At 39.5% G+C, this 19,512-nt stretch overlaps 1 protein-coding gene across 4 annotated transcripts in view; it reads left to right on the plus strand.

Annotated features, from left to right (window-relative positions):
* AMBRA1 (autophagy and beclin 1 regulator 1) overlaps window positions 1–19,512 on the plus strand; it is a 129,027-nt gene that overhangs the window by 21,498 nt on the left and 88,017 nt on the right. For all 4 annotated transcript variants that reach the window (XM_015631382.2, XM_015631383.2, XM_015631384.2 and 1 more), the window contains 2 exons: window positions 11,305–11,391; window positions 15,710–15,892. In XM_015631382.2, the coding sequence (XP_015486868.1) occupies window positions 11,305–11,391; window positions 15,710–15,892 (270 nt within the window). The remainder of the gene's footprint in view (window positions 1–11,304; window positions 11,392–15,709; window positions 15,893–19,512) is intronic.

The raw sequence follows: 19,512 nt of genomic DNA on the forward strand, positions 1-19,512 counted from the left end.
GGTCCTATTGGGACCAGTCTGTGGTTAAAGTAGATTGACAGGGTAGGAGCAACCCCATTCCTGCCCAACGGTGATCAGTGCTGTATATGAAATGGAAAAGAGTACGGTCACTTTGACAGCTTTTGTTCCTGAGTTCATGCCGGCAGAGCCTGAGCTTCTTATGTGTAGCTCTGGTTTTTGATGTAGATGACCAAGGCTGATCGGATCTCTGCGTGTACTGACTTCTGGTAACTTTCTCACTGTGCAAAGCGCTGAATGAAAGGGTGTATGTCACTCATATCCTTGCTTTGAAAACTAAACAGCCAGAACACTTCCTTATCCTCTGCCATGGATACAGAATTGCCTAGGAAGACACATTCTGTGACTGACATTTACCATCAAAATCTGAGAGGAGGGTAGTGCTACTCACTTTTTGGGGAGAGCAATTAAAGCAGGATAAAATTACCTTATATAAAGCTACAAATGTATTTTATGGTGGAGACAGAGCACATATCTAGTATATTCTGCCTTCTGTTCCATTCCTTATTTTTCAAAATCCTTGTAGTTGCTGGGTTTTTTTCCTAATTGCTTACAGCAGTTGTGGTTTTCTTATTCAAGTATTTAATATATATTGTGGCACTTGTGTTGAGTTCACAGAGAAAGGGAGGTTTGAGCAGAAGAAGGGCACACCTGAGCTGTGGAGAAGAGGCTGGCTGCTCAGACTGCACATCAGTGGGAATGTGGCCTGTGCTAAATCTCAATAGACCTACCCAACATAATTTTTCTGACTATTTTTGTTCAGACCCATTTCTTGTGGAAACCTTACTAGCCTTGTGTCCTGGCATTTGTAGTTTGAGCTCAATATTTTGTTGTTGAAAGTTACAGTGTGTAGACCTTACCAGCTGTGGAAAGAAGGATATTTCTGACAAGCCTTGTAGCCTCCACATGCACTGTGATAGTTTTGGAAGAGTTTATCCTGTGCTGCTATCAGGCTTGGTAAGAAATAATTCCAAAGATACTTTGTTACAATTCTTAAAAATTGTGGTGATAGAGATAAGTAGAATCTCATCAGTTAGTGAGAGTATCGAGATAAACGGAAGTTATAAATGGATTTGCAAGCAGAGAGAAGAGGTTTGGGTTTGTGCTTGGGAAAACATGCTTGAGGGGAGAAGGCCAGAACTGTGGTGTATGGGAATTATTTCTGTAAACATTAGCCAGGGCATATAAGAATGAACAAGGACCTAATTTGTCTGTTGTGAACATAAAGTGAAATAATAGTGTAAAGGTGACATGAGCATATAACATATTACATATAACAACATGATAATTAGCAGTGTTTATGTGTGAGATGTGCAGGCTGTGGACAAACTTGGTGAGTATTATTTGTTTGGTCTTTACTAAAAGTGGAAAATATAAATTAGTTTTAGCATGAGACTGTAAATATAGCCTGAACTATAGGAGAGGCTCCATGATATCTAAATGGTCAGTTAACGCCTATGTAAGCTCTGGGGTTGTTACAGTCACCCTTCCAGCTTTGTGGGCTTTTTTTCCACACCAAGCCTTCTCTCTGTGTGGGCAGGAAAGACTGTTTTACTGAAGTTATAGAAGTTTGAGCTCTTTAGTATGCTGCTAATTATGTGAAAGAACAAGTGAAAGAAATGCCTGTTTTCTTGCACAAATATTCCTTCCCCTGCCTTTGCTAGTTTCCTGGTTTAAGAATAATGTAAGATTGCCAGAGCCCTATTCTTCTTCACTGAGAGTTGGTGGGCGAGAAAAATGATGCCTTGTGCTTTCCCTTCTTGCAGTAGCTATTAGAGGTCACTCCCTGCTGCCGAGTTTCCCCCAGTGCTTTGGGAAGCTGGACATGTACCTGCAGCCTCTGCCAAACTTGCAGACAGGCGTAAGCTGCTTTTTCTTTTTCTTGGCCTGAATTTAAATACGCAGCAGTGACTGTAGCAGACTAAAAGAAATTCTTTTCCCTATGTTCCTCTTGTAGCAGCTTGACTTACAAACTAGGCAGGTATAGAAATAACTCCTTCTCAGATACCTTCACAGTATTTTCCCATTTGAACCACTGCCCTTCTTCTATCCCTCTTCTTAGTCCAGGCCTAGCAATGAGGTGTTTACCTATAAAAGAAATGGGTTAAGTTTGTTCCTCTGCAATCTCCAGGCAATGTAAACCTCTTTCCCTACAAGTGTCTTTAATGTGGGATCTGTTCTGGAATTTCACCTGCTGTAGTGTGGCAGCAAGGAAGCTTACTGAATTTGAATTCAAGTGATGTTTTAGTGAGAATGGAAGGGTATATGCTTCCAAACTAGCTTTTTTTTTTTTTTTTTTTTTTGCTTCTTTTGAGATCTGGAGTTGGGTGGGGGTTTTTGGTTTTTTGGTGGTGGTTTTGTGTGTGTGTGTGTGTGTGTTTTTTATTGTGTTGTGGGGGTTTTTTTTGTTATTGTTTGGGTGTGTGGGTGTTGGTTGTTGTTGTTTTGGGCAGGTTTTTTTGTGGGGTTGTTTGTTTTTTTTTTTGAGGAATGCATATATAAGGTGACTGTAGACCAAAGATCTTGAATAAACACAGAAGTTTAAAGACAGCTGACTTCAAACAGATAGCTATTTGAGGATACCATAAAACGTATCAGTTCTCAACTTCCCTACAGAGAGGGAAGAAGTGTGAATAGCTTCCCTCTCTTGAAAGCCATCCTTTGTTAGGATGTCTGTCTCCTCTGCTGTCTGCACATACTTTCCCTGCAGCCACCTGATCCAGCTGCTGCAGGGTGGGCAGCATGTCCAGACAAGCTCACTTGACCAGGTACAGTTGCTCCTGTTTCTGTTTTTTTACCTGTGTGCCTTGATTTCATGTAATTGTATTGTCTAGGGGATGATGCTCAGCTTGCAATTAATGGAGGTCTGTGACATCCTTAAACTATCTAGCTGTGATTTTTTGGAGCTTATAGTCTGGCTTCAGGTAAGTCACATTAAAACAGTGTCTAAGTTTGAACTTAGTTTTGGTTTTTGCCAAGAAACAAGTTTTGGGCAGGCTCTCAAACCTTCTGTTTCAGGCCTGCTTGCCCAGTGAAGAAAGCTCTCTGTAGCTTTCTTCACTGGGGGGAAGAGCTGGAGATGTTGGCAATGTAGTGTGCCTTTTTATTGTAATACAACCCTGTAATTTTTAGGTATGCATTCAATTTACATATACTCTGTGTGTGCTCTCACTCTTCACGCTCTTTAGAAATGCTCACAGCATGGTGTGTCTGGGGACAAAGTGCCCTTATCCAATTATTTGCTCCTTATGACAGAATCTGAGCTGGAGAACTTGCAGTAGGGCATTCGTTTAATCTGTGGGACTGGAGCAAGAGGGGAGAGGGAGACCTGTGATCTGACTTAGTAATACAACTGTAACCAAAATAGTGATGACTCTAGATTTCTCCAGTTGAGCTGTTCTGGTCTGTTGAATAGCTAACATGCATTTTAAACATTTTCCACATGCATATTTAACTGATTGCACCAAATGGCTGTTTGTGTGATGATGTAAGTGACCTCCTCCCTTGCTCTTCTTGAGAGAGCACCTGCTGAAACTGAAGGCTGTAAATAAACAGGGTTCATTATCTGCCAGGAAACTGACTCATTTTTCTGCTCGAAATGCATTAGTATGAAATCGTTCCCCTATCTTCCTGAAGTGGGAAGACTGGACTAAGTGACTGAACTACCCTGCCAGTCATCTGTTGACCTGACTTTATTACTCCAGCGTGTACCAAGAGCATTTTAAAGGAACTGCTTGATTTGTGATGAGACCTCTGTTTCCATAGCCTTAGAAACCTATGGAGATAATGGTATGGCTTCTGCCCCCTCAAGAAAGACACCTCCTCTTCAATTCCCTATGGAGAAACATGAGTCGTATGTATGTAATTATCCCAAATGCTGATGCAGATCTGCATGTGTGGGTAAGCAGAGATTTCTGCTGTCCACAGTCTGTGGTGTTGGGAACTCCCAGAACAAGGAGAATTTGAAGCAGACATACAGATGAAGGTAGGCAGAAGAGCCTTCAGAAGAGTAAAGCTGTCTGCAGGCTAAAGGAGTTCAGTGTGTTGGCTGTGTTCTGGCCATGCTTTTAAACCTTACGATAACTAGAGACTCATACCCTCTAGCTGAATTTCTGGTACAATGGCATGTTGTTAAGGTTCTAAGTGGAGAAATGTGATGTTTGTCTTCAGCTTGGCACAGGTGCCTGCCCCATCTTGAGCACTGGTATGAAACTGCCACTGTAGACCAAAATAGCATGTGCAGTAGCTTGAACTGATCTTAATTTTTTCTTCCCTCCTGTCCCTCAAGCTTTGCCCCTGCAAAATGGAAGTGCAAGATCTTTCATTGTTCTTTTCGTGTTGGAGTTATTGCCAAAACCAACCAATACTGCTTGCTATAGTTGGTCTTGACCCTTTTAATGTCTGTCATGGATGTGTGTTCCCTCTTGCTTGTTGAAATAATGAACTAATCATTCCCCAGATGCTGTATGATGAGGACCTCTCCATAATGCTCATTCATCTTTTGTTCTGATGCATGGCCTTTTTCAGCAGGTGAAGTAATAGATTAAGAGTGCAGCCTTGAGTCTTAAAAGAATCTGTCATTTTCTGTGAAGCCACCCACTTACCCTGTGATGAGCTCTAAAGTTGCTGTGTAGCCCCTTCAGCATCAGGTGGTAAATGGAAATTGGAGTTCCTAGTCCAAGAGCAGAGGTGCAGTAATAGCACAATTCATCATGTGATATTACTTTCAAGATAAATTGAAGTAAGTTTAAAGGGTTAATTAACCATGTTTTTCTTGAAACTCAGCTCCCCATCTTTTAATTAGGAGAACTCAATTTGCAGTGCTCATTTCTGCTGTTCAAGCTCCTACTGACACATTCTTGTTTTGTGTAATTGTGCTCTTTTTCTCTGCGCTCCTTCCCAGCTTGGCTGAAGACCTTATGTGCTGTCTCTTTTTTGACTGAGAAATCCTTAGTTTGTTTTCTACAGGATTCTTGCCCAGAATCAGTGAAGGGGAAAAAAATCCCTTTCTGTGATAGCTTCTGCCTTATATCTGATCATGTCTGCACCTTCCACTGGGAAGGATATCTTCTCTGTCCCTAGTTGCACCTTCAGAGTTAACACAAATTCTTTCCCACAAACAGGAAGGCTGTTTTTGGAACTCGTCTTTGATCACATATTGCATCTTTGCTTTTCCTAAAAAAAGGAAATTATCTTGTTGCTCATTGTATGGAGTAACTTAAAAAAAAAGGTGATGAAAAGGATGCCTGACAGGGTTTGGATAGAAAGACAGCCACCAACTCTAGTTCTTCACTGAGGATGAGTTGTTTGGCACAGACATGAACAAGGGGATGGAGGAGCTAACTCAGAACTGTAAAAGTGACTGTTGAGGTTTTAATGTGTAGTGATATTTTCAGGTTATTTATCTCTTCTAGATGGTTACAACTATCTTAAGAAAAGCTCTATCCTTTTGTTTGACTGTATTTTCTCTCTTAATTGTCTGTTTCTGACCTGTCTTAATCCAGTCTTGATGCCAGGCTAAATATGTCTAACCATAACCATGTGAAAGCTGAAGCAGTCTAGAAATGTTAGCTTAGAGGTATCAGAGCAGATTATGTTAAGAACTTAATTTTAGAAATCATTTTTCAGGCAATCTTTAGAACCGCATACTGATTGCTTTTTTATTTTAAGCTTGAATATGAAACTGGTGAAGAGCAATAGTGTTTTTCTGTTTGACAAGGACTACAAAACTTTTATGGAAAATGAAGCTATGGAACAAAATGCTTGATGGTTTCTGCTTATGTGATTTCAATTTGCTTTTTGAAAGTAGGCGACACAATACAGATGTCTGAAATAATTTTTTCTTATTCTTCTGAGAAAAGGGAAAGAAATTTCCAAACCAGTGGATTGGGTTGTTTGAGATTTTTATTTAAAATAGTTTTCTGGTTTTCTATCAAGGAAACTAGATCGTTTCTTTCTATTCATCTATAATTGATCTCCAAGTATTAATTTGGTTTGTTAACAGTTAATTGAGTTCAAGGTTTGAGGGATATTGGTGTTGTTGGACAGCTGAAGAACATTCAACTGTTTTCTTCCTTTAGCTTTCTTATTATCTTTAGGTTATGCATTGCCTGGCTCTAAGAGGAAGATGATTGAAGGGAATCTGGTTTAAAACTTGTTATTTTTTACATTCTTATGAGAAACCACAGGAGCACATTCTCAGGGATGAGTGCTCAGGGGAACTGAGTGCTGGCTGTAAATTGGAGGGCTGAAAAAGGAATATAATGTGTAGTGTGACAATTTTCACCTCTGAATGGGCAGTATGCAATATAAAAGCCGTTTTAGGGAAGACATAAAACCAGGGGAGGAAAGTCAGAGGCTGCCAAGAGTCATCAATATACTTTTCCTTCCAAGGGTATCTAGGAATTTTCTGTTTTAAGCTCTCCTCATAGCTGAAGGCTGGGAGTAGGGGAGGGGTAGGTGTGATTGCTGTCCTTAGAGTGCTTCATTTTACTGGTTTGCCCTGGTTGTTGGTGTAGAGCAGCTTAGGAGGATGGCAGCTGACTGAACACCCTTTTGATTCTAAGGAAACAACCTCAATGCTGTTTGTTAACACCTCCCTTTTGGATGGGGAGGAAAACCCTTCCCTCAGTGTGGCTTGGAGTAGCGTTACTCAGTAACGCTCAGGCTGTGACAGCAAATCTAAGATGTGGTGTAGGAATTGCATATCCGTAGAAACTATTACTGAAAAGTTAAATTTGGTGCAGTTAAGTATCCACTCAAAGCCTGCTGAGATGAATCGCTTTGTCCCAAAAGGCTTTGGTGGTGATTCTCATCCCTGTGGGGACAATGGGGGTATAGTCCAGTGGCTGATGTGCTATGAGGAGATTGCTTCATGACCTTTTTCTCCTTGAACTGCAGCTTCTGGCATTCAGCTTCATTCCAGAAAAATATCCCTTTTCTGCTTTTAATGTCTTGCATCTCTGCACTCTTTCTCTCTCCATTGTCTAGAGGTGTCCTGTAACTTGGAGTCTGCTTCCTTTACCCCCTTGTTAATGATTGATGCAGACCTGAGTTAACAGAGCAAGTGTAGATGTTCCAGAACACTTCCAGAGCTGCTGATGTCTGACAGAAGAGAAGCCTGATCTCAATCAGAGAGTTGAGATTTCAATGCTGCTGAATAGAGGCAATTTATATCTTGTAGTAGTTTTAATAAAAAAATGTAAACCAAACAAAAACTACAATCCCTAATAACTCCTAATTTAGCAAGCTGGGACAGAAGCATCTCTCAGGGTGAGCAGAGTTAATCTTCAACATTTGCAGGATTGACTGACAACCTGGAGGATGATAATGTGCGATTTATTTTTTTTTTCATGGTGAGCGGGGGAAGAGAGTAGAAATTGCAGTTTCTCTGCTAATTGTACTTTAGATGTCATTTGTGACAATTTCATATTGTCTAGACAGAGATAGTGGAGCAATTGCTTCCATAGAGCCTAGTGTTAGCCTGTTATATATCTGGATAGCAAAAATGGGGGATGTGGGAGAGGAGGAGGTTGCTGTAACCTGCAGAAAGGATTCGGGAGTCAAGCACGATCTGCTGAAATGTTTCAAAAGGAGATGCAAGCAATATGCATTTCAGTTCTCTCTTTTCATGCTTCTGTGTTGGAAATTTAAATGTTTAGTGCAACAGAGCTACTTCTTTTCATCCATGGATTATGTTTGTCCTCCTTAGCAGAATTGCTCCCAACCTTACATTTACTGTGATATGATATTGGACTACCTTTTACTTTGGGTTTACTGAAAACAAACAGTCTGTGTTTCTTTTGGAATTTTGAGTGCCAGAAGTTATGAGTGTGACACCTTAGATCTGTCAGAGTGCAGCATGACTTTCTTTAAGAGTATTTATCTGCACCTTCCTGAGGGACAGTAGGTTACATTACCAGTGACACAGATGAGACACTTTGATGATTTTAGCAATGTATCTATTATTGAACACATTTGTCAGTACTAAATGCATTTTGATTTGTAACTTTGTATCTCAAGGGCTAAGTCTAGAATGACGTAGTTAAAAATGGATTTTATTTGTGCTTAGTACTGTGCCTCAGTACAGATATTGTTATTCTCTGGAGCATGAGAGCACAGAGATGGTCTGGATCTCATGAGATTGCTTATTGCCTTGTTTTGAATTTTTTGCCTATTATGTGTATTTGTATCCCTCTGTTCATTGCTCTGTGGTCTGAGAGGTCACAGTTGTAGGATAATGAACATCTACTAATCAGACTTAAAATCAGCTCAAGCTTTTAGCAGTTACTGTTAATTGAATTAATTACCTTTGTCCACATGGTCTGAATGTGGCTCTAATATGTGGCCTGTGTGCCTCAGTGTGAGGTAGAGCAGGAGCTGGATTTGGTCTTGGCAGGCTTCAGAAGGTCTGCTGGAAAATCCATCTTAACTGAGGCCATTCAACTCAGTGCAAGCTCAGAGAGGGTTCTGGGGAATGGATCTAACAGAGTATTTGTAGTCCTGTTCCTTACAACCCAGTAACTTCTGGTCTTCCAAGGGAGCCCTTCTGGTGAAGGAGATGCTCCTGCTGCAGCAGCTTCTGTTGCTGCGTGGGATGGAGTTGCAGCCTGTTCAGGTAATGTCACAGGGCTGTTGAAGCCCAGAGGAAGTCTCTTTACCTGCACACTTGGCCATCCTGTGGCTCAGGTAACTGTTGGTTACTAAAGTAGCCTGTACCCATTCTCATCTGAAGGCCAAGTACCTGCTATACCAAGACTCTTCAAATATTTATTTCAAGGATCTGTTGCAGTGTAGTGGGGAGAATTAGAGATTCCCAAAAGTGCTGTTCCCAAGCCAAGCAGAGGGTCTCCTGGCAGACCCACACCAAGTTACAGTGATGTGTGCCCTGCTTCTGCACCCTTGGGGTGTCCTCTGCTTAGTATAGATTTTCATTTCTTTCAGCATAGCTGCTAGATGCTTTCTGAAGGTGATCCTTCAAAGTCAGTGATCATCTTAGGTGATTGCCAGTTTTCCCAAAGGTGAGAAGATGAATGCAAGTGAAGAATACCAGGAAACTTCTTTCTAACAGGGTTTGCTAGGCAATGCAGAATGTACTGGTCATCTTCCCTTGTGGCTTTGATTTTACAGTGTCACTTAGTGGACAGATGCTGAAGGGCTGGGAGAGAAAGTGGGATGTGTTGTGGGGAGGCATCAAGACTTTTGATAGGGGTGAGTTTGATGATGATTTGTGTGTACATGTTATCAGAACACCATAAGCATTGCTCACATTAGGAGGAGGTTGCTTTTTCTAGGGTTGTGACCCTGCCAGAATCTACATGCTCTGGAAGCTCTTTCTCCATGACTAAGTCCAGTGATCAGGCAGGATGTTCCAGTAGGGTGGCAGCCTTGGCATATCCAGGTTGCTTGCAAAATGCTGGTTTTGGAGCATCTTAAGAAAGTAGATTTCTCAAAAGCATGTTGGTATTGCAGTGCCAGTAATCTAGTCTCTGAACTCTAGGCCAGTGGTTTAGAATGGACCAGCTGCCTGAGTAGATAGAATATCCCTTCTGCTAATTTTAATCTGTCTATCTTTCCCCTAGAAGGAATTAAAGCACTTTATATGTGACACAAGTAATAGGTATACCTGTATACCTCACAGGTATGGGACTTCAGGTATACCTTGTAAAGCTGTAGCACTATTCATTCTGAATTGGTTGCTTTTTGTACATATTGATATGTAGTTGGAGCAAAAGGAAGGGTTTGGTAAGACAGGATTGAAGTATAATGACTTTTTGGGTAGCCAAGGGATTCATAATATCTAGCAGTATTGAATGTTAGAGCTTTTGACTCGGTAACCTAGGTACCAGGGGAATTAATTAATCTCAAAGTTTAAGAGATTTAATAACTGTTCTTTAATAAGACAAATGGTTGTCAAACAACTTTGTGCTAGAAAGGACAGGATTTCTTGCCTTATGCATAGTCCCAGTGCTTTGTGGAAGTACTGAGTTTCTCAAGCTGTCACACACCTTTCCAACTGGGAAACTGAAGAAATCTCTCGCTGTTTTCTGTATTCTAAATCTATAATGTAAAATTGAAGTAAATTTTTTTTTCTCATTGCTGGAAGACAGTAAAATTTTTTCTTGAGATCCTGATGGATGGGCTGCTGCTAGGAAAAAAGATATCTCATTTGCAATTCTGCTGTATTTATGTGGCTAGAAATGGGAGGTTGGGTTGGATTTTATCTTCCTGTTCCTGTGTTGATACTTGCTGTCCTGCACTGCAAAGGCTAACAGATTATTTTGAGTGTGGGGCTAAGACTGAAAGATTCAAATCTTTCTCTATAGCTGTGTGTGTGAGTGAGTAGAACAAATGTGGTGTTGGACCACTTTGACTTTCATTAAGTTACAGACTGGAAAACAAAATTTGATGGGAGTTCTGAGGTAGACTTGAAAGGAAGCTCAGCAATCTTATAAACTGGGAGAGTTGTTTCTTCCATTTTCTATACCTGCCCCAAATCATTTCTTTTATGTTAATCTAACAGCTGCAACAGGCCATGAGTCAATCTTTAAACAGTGCTGTCCTCTGGTTTATTACAGAAAGTAGACAGAGGTGCATGTAGAAGCCAGAGTGGGGGACATGTTCCTGCTATATACTTTTGATTCTGCTGCCTTCGTGACTCAGTCTCACTTCTTATATATTCAAGCTGTCTGGCTGCATTTGCATACTTTTACTTCTTGAGTGAATACTTGGTATCTCTCCCTGGGGCTGATTACAATACAGAAGAAAAGAACACTGATTTTTTTGTAGTTGAAAACCTCTCTTTCAGAGCCTTGAGACTAAGATTCAGGATCTTACTATGACTAGACACCAGTGGTGCCCTTAAAGTCCGCATGCTACTGTGTGTTCTTTGTCCCCTGCTCCCCGGCCCATTCCATGTGTAGCCACCTTTGAGTAGGTAAGAATCTGACAGATGGGCAGTGCAGTGGTAGTGTTTATGGACCTGGCATGTTGGGGTGGTTTGTCTCCAGAGAAGCAATATCTACATCTTTTCTTGGAACTTGGAAGCAGATATGGGACCAGTCTTCTTCCTTACCTGAGGTGTCCTTTCTCCTGTGCAGTGACAATCTAAATCTTTGAATACCTGTGTGGTGAAAACACTTATGCCATCAGGGAGTGGTTCAGTGTGTTGCCGAATTCTCTGCACTAGTGATAGAAATAGTCTTAAGAGGTTTCAGAAAGTAGGTCATGTATAGAAGGGATTTTCCTGAATGATCTTTGACGTTGTAATTTGTTTTTCCTTTCTAGGAGGTTGCTGGAGTCTTCCCTCATTTCATTATCTCGCTATGATGGAGCAGGATCCCGGGAACATCCAATCTACCCAGATCCAGCCAGGTAAGATCTAAATGCAGTCTAAAGGCATTTAAGTTTTATATGTCTTCAGTATAACTCACTGAAACCTCTGGCAATGGTTCTAAAATTGGGCTTATCTCCTTCCTCATGACTTGCCATGGGAAAGAGAGCAAAACAAGTGAGCAGATGCTGTTAAGTCTGGGGGGAAATGAGGAAAACAGGAAGGAATTACTGTTGAAGTAAACACATAAGAATTCATGAAATCATTTGAGATGGAGAACACTAGGTGGCAAACAGGTCCAACAGTAAATGAGCTATATCAATATATTAAAGATCTCTTTTGAAGAAAAATGAATTAAAAACAAATAGTCTATTCAGGAGAAGGAACAAATGCAGTAAAGGCAATTAGGAGCTGGTGTGAGCAGACAACATGCTTGGAAGCATGAATTGTCTCCATAAATGTATCTGTGCAAGAGAGAGCATAACCAGAAGGTTATGTATACTTAACTAAGAACAAAATACTGACAATTATTTTTGAAGAGTCATGAATCATTGACATTAGACATAGAAACACCTGTAGTGCTGCTTAATCTTCAAAAGAGGTGGGAGTGTTTCAGAGGACTAGAAAAAGCAAATGTGGCAGTTATCAAAAATGGAAAGAAATGATCTTTGCAATTTCTATTTAGTGTATTAAGAAAGCAACAGATGGGATAATGTGACCCAAAGACTCTGTCAGAAGAAATGATAGAATCGTGAACAGCAAGCAGCTTTGGAAACTTTCAAAGAATAAATCATGACAAATAAGCTTTCTTTAGATGGGTTTAGGAAAGCTATGAATGAGGAAATTCAGTAAGTGTAAAATATATCTGATTTAGCCTTTTGGGGAACCTCTTGCATAGCTGTGTGAATTGAAGGCTACTAGGATTTGTCATAAAGAAGAGTACAGGAATATCACTGAAAGTTAAATCTTGAGTTACTGAAGGATATTTGTTGTTTTGTGAGGTTGGGGGGGTTATCTTGTTTTCTTCATCAATAAACACAAAATCTGCATTTTTATACAGATGATACTCTTAAGTACAAGTTATGAAATAAAAGAGGTGTTGCAAACTGGCTAGATGGTGTAATTGTGTTGGTAAACAACTCCTTGTTAACTGTCTCTGTAGATAAAGCCTTGTAGAGGTGAAATCTTATATTTTACTTCTTTCCATTTATCGTGAAGAATGTTGCCTTGTAAAGATAATTCAGAGGCTTAGGACTGATGTAAACAAAACTGTAGTGAAGTGAAAGTAAAGTGAAGTGTGCTGCCTAGATATGTAAGATCCTTGGGAAACCAGCCTAGGTGGCTGCTGAAAGTCTTGGCCAAGTGCATGTCAGAAATGCTGATAAATGTAAAAGCTTCTAAATGGCAGCTGGATAAATGGCAGGTAAAAGGATTGATTTACCTGGAAAGATAAAAATTGTATTCTACAAATGTTAATTTAAAGCTATTATTACATTCAAGTTAATTTTTGAGTGCTAAAAGCTGCTATATTGCTGGAAGTGCGACATTCGGTGTTTCTGAAATGCCTTGTCCAAAGCAGGCAAATTGATAGAGCAGGGATTTTAAGAACTGATTCTAGCTCTCTGGGAGCTGCCTTTCAAAAAAGGAAAGGAGTGCCTGCCTAGGTATCTGAATTTTTTTTTCCCTTTCTTGTCAGATACCTGCTATGATGAAGCTCAGTAAAATGTAAGAAAAAGGATCAATGCCTGAGACATTTTCTAGCATAAGGGGCATGGTCAAAAATATTTTTCTACTTGAAGCCATTTTAGAACTGATACAGTGCTCTTCATGTGACAGTTCAAGTGGTTTTAGGTTGTGGTAGAAGCTATAGTAGCTTGAGTTTATAAGGAGCTTTGGAAGAAAAGTCCATTTTTGGAACTCTTCTAAGAGGGTTAATTTGTTCCAGTAAATATCACTGTCCTTTGCAGAGGATGAGACTCATAGAGGTGTGATCAGTACCAGCTGGAAGTTTGAGTGGGATAGAATTAGAGTCTTCCTCCATAAACCTTACTGGTGTTCTGGGCTAGTAGGATATTTTTAACTGTCCCTTTAACTAGTTAGAAATTTGAAAAGTGATTAAAGGGAGTGTTACTGCATTTTGAAGGGATTTTTGTAGCATCACAAGTTCCAAATGTAAGCTTATGTCTTTGAGAAGTTAAATAACAAGGTGGGAAAGTGAAACAAAGGTGAAATAAACACATCTATATCTATTAATAAACATCTATATATGTCTCTGTGTGTTTATATTAAATATGTATACCTCCTTAAGACCAAGCTGTCTCCACTGTACTCTTTTTTTAAAGAGTACATAAACCATGATCTGAAAAATTTATTTTTGAGAGTGTGTGTATGTGTTAGTTTTGTTTCTGCATTTACTGTCTGTAATGGTGCTATATTTGAATAACCTAGGTCAGCAGTGAGGCGGGGAGAATATTTTTTCAAGTTCCCTCAGATTTAGAATGAATATTTTGATGTAGATTGCAGCAGTATTTCTCAGTGGCCTTGCTGAACTTCACTAAGGTCAGCTTGGCTGTTCTGTCATTCTCCACAGTTTCCATAAGTACTGGGCTCAGAAAATAATCTGCAGAAGAATCAAATTAAGCTGTCATCAAAGAACACCTATAGTAAAGTTTTCTTAAAAAATAGAAATACTCAATAAGAATTATAAGACTACATATATAAAGCATCACAGGGTGTTTGATGGATATATCTCCAGAAAAAAATCTTAAGTAGCTAGAAAGCATTTTATCTCTTACACCTTTCTCAGTGTATCAGAATTAAGCTTCTTGTGTTGTCTTTGGAGATCTTTTTCACAGTCTATTCAGTGTACACATCACGTGTCAGGAAGCTGAATCTGGCATCTTGTTATCGGGTATGGTCACTCTTTATTGCTGCTCTTTCTCCTAACAAGCATTGCCATGTTTTTTTCTTCTGGTGTGCTGCATAACTTAGAAGATTGCTAAACTCATTCTTCATATTCTTCTGTAGAATTCTCCCTTGGTGTGATATTAAGAAAAAGACAAGTTTCAGTGGTTGCACTGCTGGACTGCTGAGACTACTGTTCATGTTTTCCAATGTTTGCCTTGTTTCCATGTTCGTTTTTTTTTTCTGTCTGTATATATTACACTGTAGATTTATTTTTAGGCACGCACAAAGGTTTTGGCTTATGGAAAAGCCCAGAGAAGAGAACAACTCCTCATTTATGAATGTGCATCTGTAATGACTTGCTTTTTTGTATTTGGCCTAATAAGTCTTATGGGGAGTAGAGACAAGTGATGTGTTTGTCCAGCAAAGCCTTCTTCTTTAAGTAAGCATGAACAAGTTTAACTCATTAAACAGTGCATAAAAGATTCAGGAGGAATCATGCTGAGTGTGTTGTTCCTCTTATCCTTTTGATGCTTATTGGCTTAAGTTTTTACACCCCTGAGCCTGTAGTCTGTCTCCTAAACTTGTCCTCCCCCCGAGTTAGAATTCAAGTATAACCAAGTAAGGCTAATGAAATGATAAATCAAGCATCTGAGGTGTCTGGATTTTAACACTGAGTAAGTGTGTCAGATAAAACATATGTGAGGAGCTGTGGATATATACAGGGTAGGAAAAGAGAGTATGTGTTTACCTGTCTCAAGAGAGTAATACTGGTGTGTGATAGCTGATGCAAGCAAATGCTAGGTTATGCATGAGAGAGAATTAAGAGTTAATTACAGAGGAAAAATTTCCTTTCAGGTGGGATGGAAGGCTTTTAAAGCTCCAGTTAACATATACCAAGTGGATCTGATGAAATTGCCACTGTATAAAATTCCTACCATTTAGATTACAAAGTAGTTAAAGATGTGAAACCTTTTTTTCTCCTGCTCGATATTCCATGGTACTCCCTAAGTACCATCAAATCAACAGCACCTTCCTTCTTTGTTTATTTGAACAATGCTGCTGTTTGGCATTGCAGGCAGAGTTCACGTTGGAACTGGGCTTGGTTCTTAGAAGTGATGCTTGCTGAGCTTACTTGAGTGAATTGGTAATAAATCAATCAGTGAGCTCTAGAGAGTCCTGAGAAGCAAATTTCTCTGTTCTGTGGATGAGCTTTCTGTCTGTAGGTGCTGTGTGATGCTTCTGTTTGCAAAGGGGATCATGTGGGAGTATAGCATATAAAGGGAAAATTACCTTTCCTTGCTTTCTTTATTTACTCTATCTTACGGATAAAATGCAAACAGTCCATCTTTTGCTAAGCTGTTACTGCCCTGGCACTTGGAGTTCAAAAGGAAAAGTAGGACTGGCTGTCCTATACTTATGTAATGAATATTTTTGTATCTTTTTCTTGCTCAGGTTGTCTCCTGCTGCATATTATGCTCAGAGAATGATTCAGTATCTTTCCCGGAGGGACAGTATTCGACAACGCTCTATGCGATATCAGCAAAACCGTCTCCGCTCTTCCTCCTCCTCTGCTTCCACTTCAGAGAATTCAAACCCATCTGTGGAGGGAAATGATCTGGAATTTGAAGACTTTGAGTAAGTGTGTTCTGCCTAGCCCTCTTGCTTTCATCTGTTGTCAGCACAGGACTGTTTTCTGGTTCCCTACTGTTCATCATTCAAAGACACCTTAGGTTACTTGTAGGAACAGGTTAAGTAATTAAATTAATAATTAGAGTATTGATTGCTAGAAATTGATTTTGTCATTTCTGTTATGAAAACTAAGGATGTTGTAGGCTACCTTCAACACATTAGGGTATGTCAGCCACATTTAGAAGACTGGTTAAATAAGGAAAATGAGAATCTTTTTCTCCAATGGAACAGATAGGGAACCAAGAGTTTACTAGAGTTGTCAAATCTTGAGACAGAGCAAGAGTCACTAAGAGGCTTTGCAAGACTTAGTTCTTTGGTCTAAGGCTAAAGGAAACAAAGATGTCTTGTTGCTTTTTCTTGCTCTATCTCCGTAGCTCTGTCAAATTAGCTGACATTTCTGGGATTGGTTTGGTTTGGGATTTTGGATTTTTTAAAAATGTGGTGACCGTGAATCTGTGTTAAGGCTTAGTTTCCTGTAAGGAGATAAAAAGGCCTCTTGTGTCAAAGGGATGGATCTACATCCAAACCTTAGAAGAATATTCCTGTTAGCCACTGTATTTCCTTCTGAGTGGTTCTGCTGACAAAGTTTTAAAGTCTGCTCTCCAGCATCTGCTTTTGGACTTCCAATGATACCCAGCGTAATTCCAGCAAAAAAAAATTGCAGACCCTTTCTAATAAATGGGAGAGGGTAGTAATATATTCTTTAGATTGCATGTAGACCAAAAAGTCAGGAATTTAGATAAAAATCCAGTTTAGCGTCAAAGACAATATAACCTTTCTAGCCTATCTTCCATAATTTCCTTTCAAATATGGGATTTTCTCTGAGCAGCCTTTAGTATTTCACTGAATTTCCCCCATTTGTGTATATGACATTTAAAACACAGGATAATTCTGAGCATGGTTGTAGAAGTAGTCTATGGTAATAGTGTAGTAGGGAGGTATGTTTGATGGGAGCTGTGAACTCTTCGAAAAATATGGGTTATTATTATGCAGCTGCCAACAAAGGATGCTGTCAACTTCCCTACTATTTTAATTTGCACATTCTCTTGCTGCAGTGGCAGCACTTGAGATGACATATTGTTAAAACTCTGTGTCCTTTGTGTCAGGGTGAAGTTCCTTTATGAAGGACACTAGTCACACTAGTGACTAGCTGTAGTGACTAGCTATTACCAAAAGCAAGATACTAATTTCTTTCTAACTTTTAAGTGGTGGTAGACTGTTTTTTTCTTAGAAAGTTGCTCTGTGAAACTGTCATTTCATGCTCCAGCAATTGAATATTCTGAAGTACAGGGTGAGAGAATATCTTTCTCTCTCATTGTGACTTTGTTTGTGTGAAATGTAAATGAGGGCAGATAAGCTATTAGGCAGTGACTCTTCTGCATTTTCTCAAGCATCTCTGTGGTTTAGAAGAGCAGAAATATGGTGGCTGCTGTGCCTGTTTTTGTGAAGTGGGTGTGTTGCAAGCATAGACCTTACTGTTTCCATTATTCCATTTTATTTGTCTGGGGCAGTTTGTTCTGCTAGAGAAGTAAAAGATGGTATGTTCTTCTTTCACAGAGCCAGGCAAACGCCTGTAGAGAAGTGTGTTCCCCTGCAGATAATGTTCACACAGTAAGAGCACCCAGTCAGGGAAGCAATTCAATCAGCCATACTGAAGTTGTCTTTCATTTCATACTGAGCCAAAAGAAGTGTTTATTCCTTAATGTGCAGTGCCTGAATTTGTTGGTTGAATATTTCATATCGAATTCTGGTCTGTGCATTCAAGACCTGCTGTCTTTTTACTTCTCTGCTTCATTATTTCTCTTGGCTGATTGGAGAGGGCTGCTCTGCAGGGGTCCTTAGAGCTGGAAGTTCTCGTGACTCATTTGATTTCTTCTGCTGAGACTTCACAATTAAATATCTTACAGAGTTCTTTGGCTCCTCTATCCCTCCTTCCATGCTTGTTCACACCAGTTGGTTTTACTATGCATAATGCACTGGGCAATGAGTGAACCCTGTGCTTGTGCAAGATGCCTGGGAGACAAGCCTTCCTCTGCTTTCATATTTTGTGGAATTCAGAGATGTTTTTTCTCCTCAGAAATTAATTTTGTCTTTTTTCAGTTTTGTTTACCTAATGGCCTAGTAAGGGGCATGAAAAACTTGGCCTATGCACTGTTTATTCTTATAGCCTCTGAATTTAAGTTAAAGCCTCTTCTGTGTCTCAGTCAAGGGTGAATTAATTCATAAATTAATTTAGTTTGTGATGACAGTAGAAGTAGTGTTGGTATAAGAATCTGAAGTAGTGCTTTTTATAGGTGTTAGTAATATTGTTCTTTTACACCAGCGTTTATGGACAGGAGAGGAGGAGGGAGACACACTATACCTGTGTTTTTTGGTCTAATAAGGTGTTCTCTCTCTACATGTGCTCCCTATGTTTAACCTGTCACTGCTGTCATCTTACTGCTTATTGAATGCAACTGTCAACTGTAAACTTAGTCATGTCTACATAAAAGCATTTAATACAGTTTGTAATATATATATATACAAGTTGTAATACTAGGTTATTACCAGATAGATTGATATGAGTGGGTTTTAAGGTTAGCTTTAGTAGAATCCTTAGCTGAAATGAAAAGGTTTCCTGAGTTGTGGAATAAGAATCTCTGAATGAAGAATGATATCCCTTTAGTCTGCCGGCAAAACTGGTAAAAATAGATTCTTTATAGACAAATTATACACATTGAACTTTCTAATTTCAAGTTCTTATTTGAGTGTCTGATGTTTGCATCACACAGTAAATTTAGATTTTTAAAGCTAAGGTATTTTCTTTTGACTTTCTCAAGAATTTTGATTTGGTCTCATCTATGGACTTCCTTTAGTCTAGAACAGCTCTCTGATGTTGAGGACTGTGGGTAAAGCTTCTAGGATTCCTTAGATGGTGCAGTCTCATTTCTTTAATTTATAATTCTGAATTTGTCACCATAATCAGAATGTGAAGGTGTTTCTGTAGGTGAGTTTTGGCCATCTATGTCCCTTTTTGTCAGCAGTAACTATGGGAACAAATACAGAAATATAGGTTTGTTTAATCTGTCAAACTGAAAAGCAGATATATAGGACAGTGCACCAGCTCTGAAAGCCTGAGTCAAACCCTTTACTGCAGTTCAAAAAAGGCTTTCAAGCTAAGGCTAAAGGTGTGACTGTGGCTGACTACTCTGTCTACTTTTGAGAGTGAGCTGCCTGACAATGTAGATCTGAAGGAGCTTGGAGATAACATGTCTTTTCATGTCTCCAGCTTTTCCCTGTTCTGTTCTATCCTTTTTCCTTCCTCGTAGGAGGGTTTGTGCTGGTGTGGATCCACTCAGTTGCGCCATTGTCACAGGCTAGGAAGATCTTTATTGTGTCTCTATAGCAAGATGGGCTTTACCTCATAGGCCTGAAGTCTTGTTTTAGTGCTTCATCTATTTAATTTCTTCTGAGATACCACAAGCATCCAGACAGAAAATATGAGAACTGTAGACACTGTTTTACTGAGACCTTAATGGACTGTCTAGTTTTGTTGGAAGCAGGCTCTTGGTTTACAAAGATGATTA

Source organism: Parus major, chromosome 5 (genome assembly GCF_001522545.3).
Source record: "Parus major isolate Abel chromosome 5, Parus_major1.1, whole genome shotgun sequence".
Lineage (NCBI taxonomy): Eukaryota > Metazoa > Chordata > Aves > Passeriformes > Paridae > Parus > Parus major.